At 37.3% G+C, this 22,334-nt stretch overlaps 1 protein-coding gene across 1 annotated transcript; it reads right to left on the minus strand.

Annotated features, from left to right (window-relative positions):
- Positions 1-1,386: 1,386 nt before the first annotated feature.
- Positions 1,387-22,096, minus strand: AFM (afamin). The gene is made up of 15 exons (XM_006059620.3): positions 21,943-22,096; positions 18,268-18,316; positions 17,837-17,969; positions 16,921-17,132; positions 16,023-16,155; positions 15,261-15,358; positions 14,434-14,563; positions 12,370-12,584; positions 8,713-8,845; positions 6,599-6,696; positions 5,431-5,563; positions 4,184-4,407; positions 2,994-3,126; positions 2,297-2,358; positions 1,387-1,544 (listed from the first exon to the last, which is right to left on the minus strand). The coding sequence occupies exons 1-14, from the start codon at positions 22,028-22,030 to the stop codon at positions 2,323-2,325; spliced, it is 1,815 nt and encodes a 604-aa protein (XP_006059682.3). The 5' UTR covers positions 22,031-22,096; the 3' UTR covers positions 1,387-1,544; positions 2,297-2,322.
- Positions 22,097-22,334: the final 238 nt, after the last annotated feature.

The raw sequence follows: 22,334 nt of genomic DNA on the forward strand, positions 1-22,334 counted from the left end.
ACTCCCTTCTACTCCGCTCCCACCTGCAATTTCAGCTTGGATGGAATGCCATTGCCACATGCTCCCACAGCAAGGCCCTTTTTCCATCCTGCACCTATGACATCATATGCGATTGCTTACTGTCTTCTCCCCTGCCCAGTAGACATAAGAATGATGCTTAATTTTCTTATTATATTTGGTTATATTTGCATTATATTGGATTATATTGTACAATGTGTAACACACAGTAGGATCTAATAATAAATATTTGTTGAACAAATGAGTAAGAATCCCAAATACTGTGCTCTAAATGTTAAAACAAAAGAACTCAATATTTTCATGTATTATATCTTAGACAGGCATCATCTTTTATTTCAGACACTGAAACACTAAAAAGCCTTAAAAGTTTAGAGATCAGCCAGGATCTTCAAGCCATGGGCCCACAACCAACCTTCACTTCCTGGCTTCCCAGTTCCTACCATTCTCTCTCTTTAGATGTCACTGTCAATCACTTACAGTCCAAAATAACAGCAATTTTGATGTGGAATGGAGGGAGAAAGGAGCCACTGTTGCTGATGACTTGGCCCATTCCCCCTTCTCTGAAGAACAGATTTTTTTTTTTTAAATTTTTTTTAAATTTTATTTTATTTTTAAACTTTACATAACTGTTTTAGTTTTGCCAAATATCAAAATGAATCTGCCACAGGAATGGGGAGGGAGGAGGGAGGAGGGTTCAGGATGGGGAACACATGTATACCTGAAGAACAGATTTTAAAGGGTACCCATGACACAGCCTTCACTAGGAGGTAATGTATACATTGACTAAGAATATTGTTCTGGAATTAGAGGGTTCAAATTTAAGCTTTTGGTTCTGCCAATTACTAATTATGTGACATTTGAACAAATTCATTTATTTCCCCAAGCCTCAATTTCCCTGTCTGTAAAACAGGAATAAAAAATATTTACTTCATAGAGTTGTTAGGATTAAATGAGATAATACATTAGAAGTACCCACACAATGTTTTTACATTGAAAACATTCAATCCCAGCTAGTAATAGTAGGAGGAGAAGGAGGTGGAGGCATGCTACAAGCCTACAACACCCCATTTTCTTCCCAGTAGCAGCAAGAACAGAATCTGTGAGTATTCTGCCCACAGAATTGCTATTTCAGAGTCCTGTCTCCCAAAAAATCATAGATTTATTCATTTTGCTGTACAGTAGAAATTAACACAACATTGTAAAGCAACTATATTCCAATAAAAATTAATTTAAAAAGAAAAAAATTTTTAAATATTTTTATAAAAAAAGAAGTACATTTAGCCAGTGAACCAATGATGCTGATGGAATGAATGACTCGGTTGTTTCATTTTGTTAACAAGTTGACACATGACATTAGTCTTTGAGAAATAACTTTATAATGTTGTTGTTTATTGCTTGCTGCAATAACATTATCTCAGACAATAGGTACAGAAGAATCTGTTTACTGTGTTCTTTTCAGAAAATGAAATTCACCACAGGACAGCTAGGAAGTAGGTAAGTTGATCTTCCTCTCTGTTCTCAGAAACCTGGAAAGAAAAAACAATATCTTGTGCAGCAAAGGAATATGAAATGATAGAAAGCCATATATGTGGCTAGACATCCCATAAAAAAACTCTTAGTGGTAACTATGTTTTTCCTTTTGCAGATCCAAACCTGCCCTCTGGCCAGGTGGCGGGGAGGCAGGGGGCGGTGTTGAGGTCTCTGTTTCCCGATATTGAACATCCTGCTATATCTACTCAACCTTTTGTTCCTAAAGTCTGTGAATAAGTCTTTCAGAAACTGCAGGGGAAAAGGGGCCCTTTATATACCTTTTTGAAATTACAAACATATCACTTTTCTTTTATGTAAATCCTGCAGTAAGGCTCTTAGAACAAGTTACTGAGGCCTGTCTGCCCCTCCCAGCCCCTTCCTCCCCCTGTGAACTTTCATATTAATAGATTCTTTGCCTTTCTTTTCTGGTCCAGACATCTGAGTGCAGTAGCAGGAAGGCAGAAGAGTGGATGTCTTTATATTCAGAAAACTGTTGGGGCAGGAAGGCAGTGCTAACGGAAACACAGTCGTACCATCCCAGCCATCAAGAGTGACTGACACCCAGAGACACATTATAGCACCAGTACTGGGGTTTGTTAGTGCAAGGCCAGGAGGATAAACCAGAAATGTTAGTGCAGGGCCTAGGGGATGAACTAGAAATCAACAGTGAAGCATGAGAGGGGAAAAGCAAAAATAACCAAAGCAGTTAACAATACATTTAGCCTTTGATTGAGATAGAAGGCATTACCTTAGGTGGGTTTTGCTTGATGTTTTTCAAGCAGCCTGACTTTTGGCTGCCAATTTTGGACTCTGAGAGAGAAAAAATAGAAATAAAAGCATACAGGAAAATTTTTGAGAAACCTCCATACTGTTTTCCCACAGTGGGTGCACCAGTTTACATTCCCACCAACAGTGTACAAGGGTTTCCAAACACTAAAAATAGAACTACCTTATGACCCAGACATATAAATCAAAAAACCCCCACTAATTTGAAAAGATACATGCAGCCCAGGGACTTCCCTGGTGGCCCAGTGACTAAAACTCTGCAATTCCAATTCTGGGGGGCTGGGTTCAACCCCTGGTCAGGGAAGTAGGCCCCACATGCCACAGCTAAGACCCAGTGCAACCAAATAAATAAATAAATAAAATTTTTAATGAAAAGATTCATGTAGACCAATGTTCATAGTAGCATTATTTATAATTGTCAAAATATGGAAGCAACCTTAAATGTCCATCAACAGATGAGTGGATAAAGAAGATGTGGTATGGATGCACAATGGAATGTTGCTCAGACATAAAAAGGGATGAAATTTTGCCATTTGCAATAACATGGATGGACTTGAAGGGAGACATTGCAAGGAGGAAGCAGGGTCCTGTGGGGAGTTCCATTTTCTCTGTTTGACCAGGAATACTAGCTGAATTCCAGAGAAAAGAGCTGGAAATACCTCCTCCTTGAAGCAGGCCTCAGGCTCCTGGGCTTTGCAGCACTTCTCCACCACCTTCGTGAAATCCGCCAGCAATGACCACAGTTCCTCCCCTGCAAGTTCAGGCTTCGGTTTCACTAAGTTGACAAGAAACCTGTGACCCAATGATGTCAAACAGAATCAGTTAACAGTTTCTTTCTGGAACCCCTCTTCTCCAAAAGGCTTGTTATAGAATTGTATCTTTGAAATCTCCATTTAGGTGAATGTAAAAAGTAAAATATTCTACTTTTGAAAGGAGATCCTGAAACCTTTCTGCTAAACACATGGGATAGATTCCATGATAACATTCTTTGGAGGCTTATGTAATTATGGACAAAATTGTATAAAATGTGGGAACATATAGTAAGTCTCACTCCAGTACTCTTGCCTGGAAAATCCCATGGGTGGAGGAGCCTGGTGGGCTGCAGTCCATGGGGTCGCGAAGAGTCAGACACAACTGAGCAACTTCATTTTCACTTTTCACTTTCATGCATTGCATTGGAGAAGGAAATGGCAACCCACTCCAGTGTTCTTTCCTGGAGAATCCCAGGGACAGGGGAGTCTGGTGGGCTGCTGTCTATGGGGTCGCACAGAGTCAGACACGACTGAAGTGACTTGACTTAGCAGCAGCAGCAGCAGCATAGTAAGTCTTCACTGTGCACAATATTGTAGAATATGTAACTTTTGATATTTCTAGAAAATTCATTTCAAAGCATTCTCTCTTCCTCAGTAACTGAATTCTGTTTCCACTTCACTTGATACAGACACTGCCTACATCCTCCCCAAAATCTGCTTCTTTGGCATTTATAGCATTGCCTGAGAAAACAAAAGCAAAATCCTTATCCCTTTTAGGCCTCTCATATCTTCAAACATTAAGAGACATTCTTGGAGCAAGCATCTATGACACTCTCTCAAGAAAATCTGATTCATTATGAACCTCCTATGAGCCTTTTTATGGCCTCACTCACTCACGTTTCCAAATCACAGTCTGGACACTCCAAATCTCTAGCAAAGGAAAAGACTAAGTTTTACAACTAGATAGACTGGACAGTTTGACAGAAGGAACAGGATTATAACATCAAGATCACACATCCATTACAATAAAACTTCTCATTAAAACGTGATGTGTCTTCAGCCTGAAGAAAATGATGACCAGAAGAGAAGGTTGGTACCTGTCTTTTTTCCTCTGGAGTTCCTCGTTATGAGCCTGACACAAGTCTGCGTGAAAGGTAAATAACCCTTGAGAGGTAGATGGAGGTACATATGTTTTATCAGCTTCCAAGCTCTCAAAGCAGAACCTTCTGAAGGCAAAATTTGTTTTACAACAGTGGTCCACAGCAGGGTTGATATTTTGATTTTCATTTATTCCACATAACTCTCCAAGAACTAAATCCACCTGTACCAATGAAAGTTGCAATGGAGTTTTGAAATATGGTAGATGAATTGTTAGTTTGTTCTAATATCATTGTCAACTCAGAAAAGCTTCTGCAATCGTAATATGACACTATGCACAAAAGAAAAAAAAAATAGAGCCTGAGGTACTAAATGGCATTATAACAAAAATTCAAGCCATAGTAATTTAAATTCATGTAGATTAAGCTTAATGTATATACAAATTTGTGACTTCGAGCTGAGAGCTGCAAACAGCTAACCGAAAACATCAGCAGGACACAGTGACCCTTTGATTTAGTCCCCTCCTGGGATCCCCCACATATGGGCCACCCCAGACCTAAAGAGATATGCCCAACCCAAGCAGCATTCTCTGGAAGCAGCAATTCTTTTACTGACATGGTGGGACAAGGAGAATTTATAGTGTTGCTTAAAATTATGAAGTTTTCTCCGTCATCCTGAAACAATACTATGATTCCAAGTCATTTGCTCTAACAAATTACTTCTAGTATAAATAAGAAGAAATGGGACTTGGCTGTTGGTCCAGTAGTTAAGAGTCTGCTTGTCAATGCACAGGACATGGGTTTGATCCCTGGTCCTGGAACTAAGATCCCACATGCTGCAGGGCAACTAAGCCCATGCACCCCAACTGAAGCCCATGCTTTACAACCCCTGCTCTGCAACAACATAAGCCACCACAATGAGAAGCCCATACACCACAATTGGAGAGTGGTCCCCACTCACTGAAAGTAGAGAAAGCTCACATGCAGCAACAAAGCCTCAGTGCAGTCAAAAAAAAAAAGAAGAAAGAAAGATGATCTGGAGACCCCCAAGCAACTAATCAAGACGTTCTCTTTAGTTCTTCAGGATTTTGACACAGAGAGCTAAAAATAAAACTTGACATTCCTTGCTTAACAATGTTAAAAAATAATGGAGAGAGGAAGACAGACAATCACTTATAAATCAATGAATGCAGGTATCCTTTTTTTTTTTCTTTTTAGGAACAGTCAGGTATGTGGGCCAGGCTCACCAAATTATCAACGCAGGCAAACTCTTCGCTCAGGGTACAGCAGGTGGTCAAAGCTATCACCATTTCCTTGCCAAGAAAGGTCAGTTCTTCAGTGGAGAGCTGGGGGGCTAGCTTCGTGAGATTGACGAGGTAGCTGAAAGAGCATATGTCTGTTCTGAACAAAAGCAGAAGCTCCTCTTCCCTTGATAAACCACCTGAAACCCCAACCCTGCAAGGCTAGGGACAACCAATGGAAGGGCAATGTGAACCTTGGCTCTCTCATAAAATGGTAGATATCAGTCTCTTCACCCCCCATTTTCCTGCATCCTGCCTCCTTTAGATCTCTGCATATGGGCTTCCTTCTAATTTCATGACAATTCAGAAACTATCAGATTTGCCCATTGTGTGTCATCTGTGATGATAGGAGCACCTTGGCAGCAAGTATCTTGGCTAGCTAGTATGTAAAATCCTACTGGAAATCCTTTGCATTGTGAATAAACATTTCAAAGGGAAAATTTAATAAATACATGTTGGAAAAAGATAATCTGAAATGAAAGAAGCAAGAAACAAAGATCTTTCATAGGCTGAGTTCCCAGCTAACAACCCAAGTACAGAAATAGTGAAAACATATTTTTTAAACTGTGTTTTGTTTTGAAGATGTTTGGTTTCAATGTACAATACATTAGCATGGTAATAAATTTTAAAAATTCAGAAAAAACTTCATATTATTCATGAATATTCACAAAGTACTTAAAAAACAAATATTAAAGTGTTAAGCAAATCCAAAATTATTTCTTTAAACTCCATAAGATGGGCTTAAATCTTGGGAAGAGCATCTTTTCTTTGGGAAAATATAACAACCTGAAGTTTGCTGCATTTCATTCCCCATGCCTGAAATGGGGCAAAATCCAGCAGTTCTGTGTTGAGAGTAAAAAAGATAAGTCTAAACAAAAACTAAAGCATTAGATAATCAATTTATCCAAAATCCTATATTTCTTCCATTTCAAGCCTGATTTCTGATAAAGTTTTAAAATGACAGCTCAATGTGAATTCTTAACTCTTGTGATATTATTCTTTCCCAGAATTTATGAATTCATCACAAAAGGGCTGAGCTAAATTTTTGACACTTTGTGGCCATCTTTATTTTATCCTGGTCACAAGGGTTAACCTGCTTGTTTGAACAACTTACTGGTATTTCAAGTCATCCTTCCCCAAATTCTGAAAATGTTCACATTCTCGTTGTACTATCTTGAGGCTTTTCTCTGTTGTCTCATTGAATCTATTTTCCTGAAAATAAGAACAACCATGCTTTTGAAAATTTTATCTAATCATAAATTTAATCATAAGATTGATGTTGACTTGTCTAATTTCTTTTTTTATACTTACATAGTATTTTCAAACTATCATTATCATAAATTAGTCACTAAGTTGAAGGTAGTTTTCTATATATGTATGTTAGAATTTGAATCTTTTTAATTATAGTTAGATATATAGATATGGCATTTGCCAAAATGCAGAAATTTAAATTTTCATCATCATTACCTTGTATATTTTATAGAGCTTTAAAGTCTACAAAGTGGAATTCAAATCTGATGCTGACAATGATCATATAAATTTTCCCTTTAAAGTCGCCAGAGAAGTCATCTGGTCCTGTGAAGTCAAGGGACTTGCCTAGAGTTACCCAATAGGCAAGTGTTGCTACAGAACACTTTTAATCACATATATCTTTTTTATACCATCTTTTTAATCATTTAGAATTGGAATTTAAAACCTCCAATAATTGTCTTCAAATATTTGACAAACTCTCACATAGCATAAAGTTGGACACCAGCTAAGTGGCCACCAGGGAGAAAACTACACACCAGTGGAAGGATGCTGAAGGATGAATTGTATCTTCATGTAATAAAAAGAATTTTCTAGCACTATGCTCCATTTAAGGATCAGGAACAGACCTCCTCATTAGGGACAGTGGCAAAGCTGGACGAAACTCAAGTCTTCTTACTTCTTGCTCAATTTTGAATGGGCAGAAACTGGCATTTTTGGCAAGTGGGGGTAATTTTTTAAGCAAAGCAAAGCAACACATATCAATTGAATGAGAAGCAAATCAAAAATGCCAAATAATTAATTTCTGTAATACATAAATATGCCTATGAATGGATATTAAAAACACACTAATTTCAACAAACAAATCAGTAAAAGATGTGAACAAACTGTTCACAGGAAATTATAAATACAGTAGCTAAAATGATATAGGAAAAGCTTAGCTCCATCATAAAATATATTCTTAAATGTTTAATTGAATCACTATGCTATGCACCTGAAACTATCACATTTTTAATTAACTATATCCCAATATAAAATAAAAAGTTACAAAAGTCAACTAAATTCTTAAAACACAGTCACTATTTAGCAAAGTTAATTTTCATGTGCAGTGTTGGTGAAGGTGGGGGTGAAATGAAGATTTTCAACACTATATGGGACTATATGCGGGTAATAACTTTCTAGGTAGCAATTTAGTCATTTGTATCAATTATTTTTTTATTTTAAAGTCTATATATTTTGATGTAGTAATTTTCCTTCTGATAATCTATCTTAAGAAAATAGTCATAACTATTAATAGAGATGAATGAAATGAGATACTTAGGGTCACTTATAAAATTTTTAAAAAGCGAAATAAATGTCCAAAATGTCAAAGATATAGTAGGAGAGCATTTAGATATATTATTATGATGGAATACCATCATGTAAAATAAAGTGAATTTTTTGAAGTCTGTTTAATAATGTAAAATGTTTTTTATGACAATAAATAAAAACAAATCCAAAAATTTCTTTGGAAAATATTATCCCAATCTTATTTGTAAACATACATACAAATAGATTCATATATGCATAGAAAAGATGAAAAAAATATTAATTAAAGGTATTTATTGAGGACTAAATCAGAAAGTTTTTACTTTTTCCTTTATAACTTTTAGTAATTCCTTAATCATCTTTAATAATCATTTATTATTTTTATGATCATAAAAAATCCAAGATGGCTCAAGAAAACACAAGAGCACATAAATAAAAATATAAATATTTAATCAGAAGAGTTTTTTACCTCAATACACAGGATTCATAGTTCTAAACATTATGTGTAACCCAGATGATATTGGTCTTTGCAGTGATCAGCTTACACTGAATTTTAGATAGACTCAGATTGGTCAATCACATTTTCTACCCTCTGAACCATAATAAAATTTGATAGTTTTTAAGTGTTTGCTGTTTTCTTTAATTCTCTGAGCCTGCTAGGATGGAACCTACCGCATGACGGTAACACTCAGGAGGGTTTTCCATGTTACAACACTCTTTCAGGAGATCCTTATACACTTGAGCAATTCTTAACAGCTCTGGTGTGGACAGTTCTGGATGTCTCCTTGAGTACTCATAAAGAAACCTGTGATGTGTAAAATATTTTGTACATTAGAACTTCAAGAAAGAGCAAAACACCAAATCCTGCTATCTTTTACTCTGGGGAGACCTTTTATTACTGAGTCTGCCTTCAAATCCTCTTTCATCTTTCTCTGGCAGAGGAGTGGCTTAAGAGGACATTTTGACAAAAGAGACCATGTTACAAAGATTTTCTTCCATATTATGTTTTAAAATAGCAATGTTTTTTACTTGGAGGGATAGAATGGTTAGTGGTGTTTATTATTCATTGTTAAAATAATTTTATCCATAAAGCATCAGAAATAGTAGATCATGCTACCAATACTTTAGGAAATACATATCAAGTATAATTCTGTTGGAAAATGCATTCGACCTCCATCTTGAGATTTGGGGAATATGGCTTCTCCTCACTCCCGGTGCACCTGGGGAAAGATTGTGGAGCAGACTTTGCCCATTACTTCATCCTGTCACTTGTCAGTTATGGGAGTAATCACCCCTGCAGGTCCAAATCATTAGCAGTCGTTTCCATGGCCTCAGTGAGGCGTTATAAGGGTACAGGTGGGTGTGAATAGAGGACAAAGTGGGAAAGGGAGAGGAAGAGGCTAACACTTATTAAGCCCTTAGTAGGTGCGAGGCATTGGATCAAGCTTTGGGCATACGAGACAAAGATTGGCTTCCTAGCCTTTATAAAACACTGTCTCATTTAACTTCACTTAGCCCTCAAGATAAGTAGTGTTTCACAGCCGAGGAAACTGCCTCAGCCCAGTAAAGCACCTGGCTATTGGCTTCCCTGGTGGCTCAGACAGTAGAGTCCGCCTGCAATGCAGGTAGACCTGGGTTCAATCCCTGGGTCAGGAAGATTCCGCTGGAGAAGGGAATGGCTACCCACTCCAGTATTCTTTCCTGGAGCCATGGACAGAGAAGCCTGGCAGGCCAAAGTCCATAGGTCTGGAAGAGCCAGACACGACTGAGGAACAAACACTTTCACTTTGTAAAATTTGAACCTAGGTCCCAGAGGACGCCTACTTCATTCTTTTTAAACCAAGCCAACTCTTTTCTCAAGAGAGCTGTTTTCTTTAACTACCCTATACTATTTACAATTTTCTTCATAGAAATATCATCTTTATTCTTTTGAATTAAGTAAAAATGATCTATGTTTTGTGAGAGTCATACATCATAAAAGTTTTTCAAGTCCAAGGGAATTTTGTCATCTCTTTTTGTCTTGTAGCCTTTTTCTCTTGATTAATCTTGGCTTTTCTGACATCTCTCCTCTTCTCCATTTACCTTCTCAGTCCCAGTTGTGAGATACAGTCTCATATTCTAAAGCAGTGGTGTTTAAAGAATCAAGGGCTCCTCTTAATATTTCATAAAAGGCATGAACTTTTCCTCAGAAATAAAATTGCACCTAAAATCTCACCACCAAAATATTGTAAACAAAACCCCTGGAAGAAAACCCCTAGCGTGGCAGATCCACCGAGGTCTTGCATCAGATATTGGCATCCAGAAAAACTGCATCGTAAGCTGTTTCTGGTTCAGCATATTCATCGCTGCTCTATCATTTCTCCCCATGCTTCCTACCCTATCTTAGTTGTCATGGTGATGATGATGGAGATGATGAGAAATGAGGATAAGGATGAAAACTGCTTCCATTTAGCAAGTCTATGTCAGGTACAAGTGAAATGTACTGCATCAATGATTTAGTTTAATTTGACTGAGCATCCATGATTCATGAGAAGCAATAGAGCTCAGTGGTTATAAGAACAGGAATCTGGAGCCACAGTGGTTGCATTTGAACCCTCACTCCACCAAATATTAGTTGTGTGACTTTGGAGCAAGTTACTTAACCTCTGTGCTTCAGTTTCCTTGCCTGCAAAATGATGATTGAGGAAAGTATTCTAACCACAGAGTTTGTTTTGAAAATTAAATTGATTGACAGATGTGAAGCACTGAAAATTTGACTAAGTATTCAATAACCTGTATCTTCAATCCAGACATCCTTCCAGAATTCCAGGTTCATATATAAAATCCTCTTATGATATTTTCACTGCATTACCTCACAGGCACTTCAAAGTCAATGTGTGTGTGCTAAGTTGCTTCAGTCGTGTTCGATTCTTTGCAACCCAATGGACTGTAGACCGCCAGGCTCCTCTGTCCATAGGATTCTCTAAGCAAGAATACTGGAGTGGGTTGCCATGCCCTCCTCCAGGGGATCTACCCAACCCAGGGATCGAACCCTTATCTCTTATGCCTCCTGCACTGGCAGGCAAGCTCTTTACCACTAGCGCCACCTGGGAAATCAATGTGGTCAAATATAAAAAGTTTCTCTTTCCCACAAACCTTCCCCCATACTTCCCATCTCATTGAGTCTGAAAACTACTTACCAACCACCTAAGCCCCAAACTGGGATTCATTCCAGATGAAGTTTCTAAAAGACAAAAGTGATTTTGTCCTTCCTTATTCTTCAATGAAAACCCTTCGGTGGCATCTTGTTACTTAGCTTATCTGGATGATCTGACCCCATGTGCCTCTCCCTACCCTCTTCTCTCACTGCAGAAACCCTAGCACAACCACATACACACCATGCATTTCACACCTCTATCAGTGTTCTACCTCTTCTATCCAGATTATCAGCATTTCTTCAAGTACCTCCTCCCCGTCAAGACTTTTCAGAGTTCCCAAGGACTTCCTCTTCGATCCCCGTATTGCCTATGGTCTAGTGCTTTCAGAAATTAAAGAGTGTTTCTTGCACTCATATATTTATGAGGCTGTCTCTTTCCACATCATACTTCTATTGATGAAAGCTTATTGGAGGCAAAACCCCTGTTTAACTTGGTAAAGCCCCTGGATTATATTGAGTTGCCCAAAAAGTTCATTTATTTTCCATAACATCTTACAGAAAAAAATCCGAACAAACTTTTTGGTCAACCCAGAGTTATTACTGACAAACCTTGAATGACTAAATATTCTCATATGAATTTTATATACAATTCCTAAAATACAGACAGGTTAACTTGCCCCAGTGATTCTACCAGGATTCAAATCTAGTCTTTTTGCTTCCAAGTCAGCTAAACAGTGGTGGGAGTTGGGGGAGAAGGCAGGGGAGAGTGTGGCAGATAAGCCTGCAAATTCTTAGGTCAGACCTCCTGGATCATGTCCTTAGTCTGCCATATTTTAACTGTGAATCTTAAACAAATTACTTAACTTCCCTGTACCTCAGTTTTCTCTTCTGAAAACTGGGAGAAATCATGCTTATTTTACATGACTGCTGTGAAAACTAAAATAGATAATCTGTACTTAGCCCACTGTCTGGCACGTATCAAGTACTCAATAAATGTTAGCCATCACTGTCCTATGCAGTTGCAGTTTCTAAAATAATGTAAAAAGATTACAATCTAAAACCATGATTTTTAAAAATTATGTGGTATACCCAATGATTTAAATGGTTCCTATATCTTCCACCCAAGTTAGCCAAAATAGATCAAGTCATAAGTTTCTGTTTGCCTTATAAATGTCAATATAGAGGTATGTTACTCAGCCATGAAGTTCGCTTGGTCAGCATCTCGTTTCTCACACACATTGTCACTTTCAATAAATTTTGCTTCTCTTAAAGATAAGTCGTTGGGTCTATCATCTTTATTGGAGTAAATGATACACTCTCCACGCTCTGGTATTTTCTTTTCACAGCAGTTTTTGATTTTGCTGGAGATGGAATCTTGTTTTGAACAAATATGGCTCATAACCTTGCTCTGTATCAAATAAGAATGAGAAATGACTTTATTTTCATAAGTTCTTCAGGGCTAGATTCTCCTTCATAAATGGAATGCAAAACCAACCATATCTATAATATCGAGAACTGTTTCATCAACTAATTTGATGCTAATTAAATTTTGTATTGATTTAATACAGTGACCTTTCATTTTAATGCAAGCTTGATTTCGTAGGATTTTAGATGATATAATTATGAAAAATAAACTCATAAATTTATTACATATTAGCTGGAATTCTCTTAAAGGTGGTCTAATCCCTGCTTCTTCCTCCGGACTCTTCAGAATGAGTCTGCACATTTCTCCTACTCTCTGTTCCAGCTTCACATGAACTACAGTGTGTTTCATCAAAGCACTGGACTATTCCAGACACTCTGACTCTGCTCAAGTGGTTCCCCTACCTGGAATCTTCCTCTGGGGAACACTGAAGGTGAGGAATGAGATGGAGCTCTAGGCTGAGATGAGAAATGGAATGGAGGTCTGTACCATGTTTCCAGCAAACCACATAGAACCAGGGAGTCCATCTTTGCAGACAAATATACATCTCACCTAAGGCCATCATTATTCAGGGCAACACATCACTTATTGTCTGAAATTTCATTTCTGTTTTGAATGAAATATACCATTCAATTGCTCTTATTTCTACATAAAGCCATCAAAAAAAAGGATATTAAAAATATAATATGATCCCTTAGTCTCAGCTCCAAACTTCACAGAAAACTCTTCAATTATATCCTAATTCAGTACATTATATTCACTATTATAAAACCAACATCCCTATAAGTGACCAAATAATACACAAATAAACAGTGAGTGAGACTGCTTTTCATTGCAATAAATTTAAGGACAAAATAATTCTTGGGGACATCTATTGTCCATTGCTTGAAATAAAATGTATATATCTTCATACTCCAAAATTCAAGTTATCTGATGAACATGATGTTTTGAATTTAAAACAGTAAGACTAATTTAAAAAATCACTAAAAAAAACTAATTTCAACTAAGAAATCAGGATTATTTTTAATGAAATCGTGTTACCTTCGTATGCATGAACAACTTCAACTAGGTCACTATTATATTTACTAGTATATGTCCTTAGAGAATCACTTTAAAGACTACAATAAGAGTTATTTTAAATGAACATATTCACTTATTTGAAAAGATCGTTCCTAAGTATCCTGAAGAAACTCAGAGAAAGCAACTCTTAAAAACATAAAGATCACCAGTCGTTTTCTGAGCTTTACTGTTAATTTCTAATATCTCTAAAAGAGTATTTGCAATATTAAAGAAAACTTTAGTCTGGCTGAGTGAATGTTCACAAATTATAAATTCCTGGGGATTATGTCATGTGCATTTAGTCACATAAAATAGAATCAACTAAGTAATCTAAAATCAATCTCATTCATTAAAAACTCCAATGCGTTATTTGGTCTCATTTGTTAATACTTCTTTTTAAATTTTATTTGGTTCATGTTATTTAACAATTAATTTTTATTGAAGTATAGATGTTTTACAATGTGTGTTAGTGTCAGTCATATATATATATATATATATATATAACTGAACATATATGTAAGAGATTACATATTATTTTTTCAGATTCTTTTCCATTTCCATTAGAAGCTATTACAAGATATTAAATGTAGCCCCCTGTACCAAAGAGGAGGTCTTTGTTGTTTATCTGTTTTATATATAGTAGTGCTATCTGTTATTCCCAATTTATTAACATTATGATTATATTGTGGTGTGTACCCACACATTAAGGCAACTTCAGAATAAAAAATATCCCCCCTGAAATCACCATTTTTGCTTGGTTTTATAGAATATTTACCCTGCCACGGATGCACTGCACAACGTCCCCTTCACAGCAACCATCATATTTGGAAGAAACATCTTCTAGAAGGGAGGTAAGTTGCTTAAATCCAATCTTGGGAAATTTTTGACTAAGTATAGCAATGTTTCTGGAAACAGAATTGATAAACCACTAAAACAACTTGAACAGCAAATAGACAAAAGGAAATTCTCTGCTAATACCGTATAAGTAGCTGCAGTAAGCATTGGTATTTTGAATTCTAGGACTAGGGGGAGAAAAAGGCCTGAAAGGTATGCCCTCTTCCACAATTGTTATAGCAAAACATATTTTTTAAGGACCACCATTTCTTCTTGTGAGTCCATGGCAGGCATAGATAATTCATCACAGCATCCTTTTAACTGATCTATTTGAAATCTCAGAATTTCTCACAAAACACTGCACTAGTACCATTGCTCTTTGGCTAGGTAAGATGCGAAATAGAATGTATCCCTAGAAGATAGTTTCCCGGTTATTAAAGTCAAAGATGGATGGATAAGTCATGTCTAAAGCACTCGGAGGTTTTAAAAGTCTGATTGGGAACTCCAAGACCCATTCAGATTCCCAACTAACCAAAACCTAACTCAGAAGTAGCCTTCTTTCTCTCTGGGGTCTCCCCACCTTTCAGGGCTTCTCTCATCCTGATCTAACATCCTGATTCTGAGCAATCCAAGCAGATTAACCCCCACCTCAAAACCCCTGAAGATCTAAGAAGAGAATAAATAAAAAGTCATCAATAATTTAACAAAAATAGAACAGAAACAAAAAAAAAATACAAATAGAAACAAAAGATAGATTATAAAACTCACATGAATTGTAAGATTTGTCGTCCAAATTTCATAAGTGCCCCACAGGCATTTTTTTGATAAGAAGACAATGCTTTTAAATAGTATATGAAAGGTTCTGCCTGAGGGATAAAGAGAAAATTCTGTTGAAGTAAGTGGAAAAATCCTACTGTTCTCTTATTTCCTAACCACATGTCAACCAAACAATCCCAATGTTTCCTCAGAAATAGAAAACCTATGGGGTTTTTTATCTCAGGAAATGTGTATATCAAAATAAATATAAATGTGTGGCACATTATAAAGGCAGAGCCAGTCTTCCTGATGACTAAATTACACTTGCTGGGAAGCGCAGTGTGCAGGTAGCTTGTCCCTGTCTCCCAGGATGATTCACTTATATGGTTTAGGACTTGTCCAAGATAGAAGATAAAATGTAATTTTTACCCTGGTTAGTTACTCACTAGTGTTTCCTTCCAATTTACAAGGAAGACAAAATCAGAAGAGAGACCCTAGAAATGGGCAAATTTTCAAAGGTCTCAAGTAATAAGACATTTAGATCAGTCAGCAGGTGGTGAATGGGTTGAAATAACAGTGAGAGTGACAAGAGAATGGCTGATAAGTGGTAAAAAAAAAAAAACAAAAACAAAAAAAAAAAAACCTCTTTTGCTATAATTTAAATAAAGATCTACAATTTCGGGTAACTCCCTGTCCTTTTAATAAGTGTAATACCTACCTTTATTAAATGGAATAAATATATATAATAGTAAATGGAATAAATGGAATGCCCACCTTTGTTCGAAAGCAGTTAGCTTTTTCTTGTTCTTCACAGCATGTTTTAGTCATCTCCTCAAAACGAGCAGCAACAGTTAGAAGTGTAGGAGCAAAAACGAAGGGGCTCCTTCTGGAAACTTCATAAACATAACTTCAAAAGGAAGGAAGGAGGGAAGGGGGAAAAACAGGAAAGAAGTGAAGGAATGGTAGGCAAGGGAACGGAAAGAGAAGATTAAAAAAGACAAGATCAATTTGTGAAAGTTAAGTTGAGATGAAGAAGGATTTCCCATTACTGAAGGCTTCAAAGGAAGGCAACATTACTGAGTCTCCAAAAATGTCATACCACTGAAGTTGCCAACTCCCAAATAAAAATGATGATTGCAGTTCTAATCATGAATGCAAGACCCTGGCTATTCTCTTTTCTTCCCCATGACGCCAGATCCTTGTCATGCTCAAAGAACAGCTACCTATACAGACTCCATCTGAGATTCAGAGATCATAATCACTTACATGTAAAAAGAAAACTTTGTGATTTAAGCTTTCCAGAAAAAGTCTCTGCTTCTGAAACTATTGCACTGTTAAACATCCATTGACTTAATATTTATCTTTGGTAAAAGCTGCACCTTCCCTTTTGAAAGACCATATATTTCCTCCAGTACTGCTTTCATACCATGCACACACTTGGGTTCTGGGGCTTATCCCATTAGAAAATGCACATCATTATTGAAAGGACCTTGAAAGCAGGTTTCATATCTTGTTCATCTTCTCAACAATGACCACAGAATCTGACACACAAATGCATGTTGAATTAACTAATTGATCCATAAACCCAACTATGTTCATTTGGAATAGATACTGAATTTAGCCTAAGAATAATTCTTCAATTAGATGATTTTTCTACTAAAATTCAACTTACTTATTCAAAAAAGATTCCCTGTTATTTTTGTAAGTCTGGCATTTCTCCTCAGGATCCAGAGTAGGGAGAGGAGGCAAAAATCCTATATCAGCTTTCTTATTATGGAAGAAACAGAGTCTTCTTTCAAAGTCAACCTTACGGCAGCAGTGTGAAAAGTTATATTTTTGTGGCAGTCCCTCCATGGCACATATATTTTCCAGTAAAACCTCATTCTGGACAACAGAAAAGGAAAAGACACATTTTATTCATTGCAACATTTTTCAGGCTTCTGAGATGACACAGTGGAAACAATGAGTGGTGAGTGTCACTCTTTGAGAAAGAGATTCCAGGATGTTCCCAATATTACCAGCAGAGCATCTCTACCCACAGCCTTGACAACCATCCTACGCTTTGGGAAACTCTATCCTATCCTGAGTCCCCTTAACCTCTTCCTATCTCTCTTCTGCCTACACCTCCCTTACATAGTGGCTTTTTTTTTTTTTTTCCTCTCTCTAGGTAACAGGGTCAGAGTGTAATGGGTTGGTGAAGTATTTAGCAGTAATGTTTAGTAATAGCTTTCTAGAGATGCAGGTGGTTACTCTATTGGGAGGATATCAAGAAAAGGGGGTGTGACAGTAGAGTACATATTGAGAGGCAGGTCAAGAAAGTAACTTTACTTCCGTACACTTTGCCAAGCTATAGGTTTAGTCTTCCTGCCTGTATACTTATGGCATGAATTGCAAGCTCCTAGTCAAGCCCTCCTGTGCATCAGTACACAGAATTGCAGCTCTCCTAAGAAAGGGCCTTATCCTAAATACTGAAGTCAGGCAAAGGAACAACAAGAGCATAGAGCATCCCTCTAGATTTTCAAGCCAAAAATTCTCTCAGGGTTGACAAATAAGCTTGTTTGTTTAAGAAATGCAAACAATTTACTTACAGCTAATTTTGAACACTCTGGGAGTGTCCTGTCAGCCAAGCATTTATCTCTGTATTCTGTCATGGCTTTAACCAACATTTCTACTTCTTCAAAGGACGCCTCCTGAATATATTGAGCAAATGCAATGATGGTGCTGCAATAGTCCACACAGAGTACACAATGATGACCTGCAGAATTTCCAAGTATGTCCAACCAAAAGCTCATAGGAGCACCCACTTGCTGACTAACCTTAGAAAATTATCAAAATGTGAAGTCTCTAAGTTTTATAACTTCTTGACAATTCAATTGCCTCATCTGAATTGTTCTTTAATATTGTATTCACTTTTTAATGGCATATATTTAATTAATATATTAGCATGAATAATTCTGGAATATATCAGATAAGCTTAGATAAGCACCATCATCATCAAAACAAGTTTAGAGGAACTCACATATATCCAATGTTATCATCTATAAATTTCTGGGTGATTCTGACATCATCTGAAAGCAAAGATATTTAAGTTATTATATATCCTGGTATTTTAATATTTTACCAATAAATTACTATATGTAATACATTTTAAAAGTATAAAATAAAAAATTATATAGAAAAAAATAGCATATTTAATATGAAGAAGAGACATCATATGAGCCAAATATTACATCTTAATCACAGTTGATTATGTGCTTAAAAATATTCATTAAGTTGAATTGGCTTGAATTAATCTCAAACTCACCAGACTTTATATTTACTATTGATGGCTCCCCAGCCACAACCGTCAAACACAAGCACCATTTCCATGCTAGATAACAGGTATGACTAGAAAAGTAGTATGAAGTTTCATTTTAAGTGATATAATGCTACAGTTGTGCCCAGCAAGAGATGCCAGGCATGCTGATGGTAGTGTAAATTATGATGCTTCTGCTGCTGCTAAGTCACTTCAGTCGTGTCCAACTCTGTGAGACCCCATAGATGGCAGCCCACCAGGCTCCCCCGTCCCTGAGATTCTCCAGGCAACAACACTGGAGTGGGTTGCCATTTCCTTCTCCAATGCATGAAAGTGAAAAGTGAAAGTGAAGTTGCTCAGTCATGTCCGACTCTTCGCGACCCCATGGACTGCAGCCTACCAGGCTCCTCCGTCCATGGGATTTTCCAGGCAAGAGTACTGGAGGGGGGTGCCATTGCCTTCTCCAAAATTATGATACTAGCCAAAATTATGACACAGATATTTAGGTGATCTCTGAACTAGTCTAACACCACTGGTTCCTTTCCAATAAGCATATACTTATCAGAACACATTTGTATTTGTTCATACAAGCTGTTTTTATGGAGTCTTTACTTTTTCAAAGTACTGCACTGGTTACTATGAGGCAATCAATGATAACTAAAACATCTCCCCTGGACCTTGGGTTCCTAAATACTCTCATAGTTCAGGTGACTCATGAACATGACTGTAATCCAATGTAGAATGTATATAATATTCTACAGTAAAGTGGGTACTAGACAGCATATTAAAAAGCATAGACATTACTTTGTTGACAAAGGTCCGTATAGTCAAAGCTGTGGGTTTTCCAGGAGTCATGGATGGATGTGCGAGTTGGACCATAAAGTAGGCTGAGCATCAAAGAATTGATGCTTCTTAACTGTGGTATTGAAGAAGAAAGACTTTTGTGAGTCCCTTGGATTGCAAGGCAATTAAACCAGTCAATCCTAAAGGAAATCAATCCTGAATATTCATTGGAAGAACTGATGGTGAAGCTGAAGCTCCAAGACTTTGACCACTTGATACGAAGAGCCAACTCATTAGAAAAGACCCTGATGCTGAGAAAGATTGAAGGCAGGAGGCAAAGGGGATGACAGAGGACCAGATGGTTGGATGGCATCATTGACTCAGTGGGCATGAGTTTGAGCAAGCTTCAGCAGATGGTGAAGGACAGGAAAGCCTGGAGTGCTGCAGTCCATGGGGTCGCAAAGAGTCGGACATGACTGAACAACTGAGCAACAACAACATATAACAGGAATGCTTATGGTCTCTGGGTGAAGAACCAGAAAAGAATTATAGGAGGAGGGGTATATAAGTTGAGCCTAAAAAATGTCCAAGGTTTCAGCTAGCTGAGAAGTAAGTAAGCTCATCTTTCTGTGTGGAGAGAATGATGTGAGTAAAGTGCAAAGGTAAAGAATCCTGGGATGTTTGGGGAACATTAATTAATCAATTAATCTTCCACTTTGATGAGAAAGTGAGTCATAAAGAAACATAATGGAGCCACAGATAGAAAGAACCTGGATCCAGGTTATGTGTGCCTTTCATATAAAGCTGAGGAGTTTGGGCCTCAACTAGGAACCATGAGGAGCCACTGAAAATGTTTATATAGAATCGTAATATCATCATCTCTCCAAACTAAGAAATACCAGCCAGGTAATGGTATGTCTGATGATCTGGGATCTCCCACAGTACCTAACAAATAGAACTGGAGCCTTTTATACAGAGTGAAGTAAGCCAGAAAGAAAAACACCAACACAGTATACTAACGCATATATATGGAATTTAGAAAGATGGTAACAATAACCCTGTGTACGAGACAGCAGAAGAGACACTGATGTATAGAACAGTCTTATGGACTCTGTGGGAGAGGGAGAGGGTGGGAAGATTTGGGAGAATGGCATTGAAACATGTATAATATCATGTATGAAATGAGTCGCCAGTCCAGGTTCGATACACGATACTGGATGCTTGGGGCTGGTGCACTGGGATGACCCAGAAGGATGGTATGGGGAGGGAGGAGGGAGGAGGGTTCAGGATGGGGAACACATGTATACCTGTGGCGGATTCATTTCAATATTTGGCAAAACTAATACAATATTGTAAAGTTTAAAAATAAAATAAAATTTAAAAATAAATAAAACAAAAAAAAGAAAGTAACAAGAACTATTTGTCAGATAGACGTAAGAATGAATGGATGGAGAGGGGGAAATCAAGAAGCTCATTAGGAGACTTTTGCAACTGTCCTGTTGAGAAATCAGCAGGACGTGAATTTTGGTAGGAGTAACAGAAGTGCAAAGGAAAATGTGGATGCAAAAATATTGGAGTCAAAAATCAACAGGACTTTTTTTTAAAGCATGTTTTTACAAGAGGCAAAGGAGAAGAAAAACTCAAAAATGACTATCCTTCTTTAAGCCCTGTGACGGGGCTCACTAGCAGGCACTGTGTTGGTGGCGGTGGTTTTGTTGCTAAGTCGTGTCCAACTCTTGTGACACCAAGGACTGTAGCCTGTCAGGCTCCTCTGTCCATGGGGATTCTCCAGGCAAGAATACAGGAGTGGATTGCCATTTCCTTCTCCAGGGGATCTTCCCGACCTAGGTATTGAACCCAGGTCTCCTGCATTGCAGGCAGATTATTTACCAACTAAGCTACAAGGGAAGCCCCAGCAGGCACTGTAGGGGATACCAAATTAAGACATCATCCGCAACTTCAGAGCATGGTAACACTTACAGCACCTTGGTGAACTGCAAAAAGATGGTCCTTTCAGGCCAGAGGGATTACAAAAAAACACCTCGAACAGGTGAAGTTCAAAATGTTCCCTCTTTGAGTAGAAGAAATATAAAAGTCACACTTTCCTCCAGGCTGACGCTGCTTCAGCTAGGCTTGAGGAAATGTACAGGCTTGTAGGGATTTAAAAATTCGCCAAGTGTGTACAGTTGGAAGAAGCAGGGTCTGCATACTCTTAAGGTGTTTACCACATAATTAAGAAATACAACAAACGACCAAAGTTCCAGTAAAATCTCAACTCATGTCTAATGTTCCATTGTTTCTATACACTACACATATTTGCAAGAAACATTAATAGTTTCAAATCCAAATTATATCTCCCAGCAACACTTCTTATATTACCATTATGCTGGTGACCGATTGCTGGGTGTGATAATTGTCTCTGTCAGTAGATAGAATAATATGATCCAAAATACAATATCTGGAAAGGTTAGATCAGGGTATCTGATCAGCATATGTAAACTAGGGAGAGGGAGAAAAAAAGCAAGTGAAAATTTAAACTGAGAGAAACCGAAGTTAAAAATTAGAAATTAGCCCAACTTAGTCATTCCTTAGGGGATAGACAAGGAAATTTCTTACCTACATCTTGAGGCTGTGTGGGCAAGGTTAGGGATTCAGTCAAAAAGAAAAAGAAAATAACAAAACCTGTAAGTTTTAACTGTTTCATTTTTTAAGAAATCACATTCACAAAAGAAAAGTAACATGAATGAGGAAAATCAAGTTTTTATATTATTCTTTGACACTATTAGTAAAAAAGTAACTTGCTTAACCTATTTCTCATATACCTCATATTTGATTTTTATTTGATCACTCTGCAGAATTTTTTGCTAATTATTAACCAGGAAAAAAATTCTTTCAGTGTTTCACTGGAAAAATCTATTGAGTTAGAAAAAGAAGTCCACAGGTTAAGTATGCACAATACCTAGTCAAACAGACAACCAAAAAAAAAAATCTTAAACTATTGCAAACGC

Source organism: Bubalus bubalis, chromosome 7, assembly GCF_019923935.1.
Source record: "Bubalus bubalis isolate 160015118507 breed Murrah chromosome 7, NDDB_SH_1, whole genome shotgun sequence".
Lineage (NCBI taxonomy): Eukaryota > Metazoa > Chordata > Mammalia > Artiodactyla > Bovidae > Bubalus > Bubalus bubalis.

Coding starts and splice junctions, on each gene's coding strand:
- AFM (XM_006059620.3), bottom strand. CDS start 22,030: ATGAAACAGTTAAAACTTACAGGTTTTGTTATTTTCTTTTTCTTTTTG. Junction 4,408..5,430: donor TTGCCTGCGTTGATAATTTG/GTGAGCCTGGCC, acceptor TCATTGGTACAG/GTGGATTTAGTTCTTGGAGA. Junction 3,127..4,183: donor CTCCAGAGGAAAAAAGACAG/GTACCAACCTTC, acceptor ATTGGGTCACAG/GTTTCTTGTCAACTTAGTGA.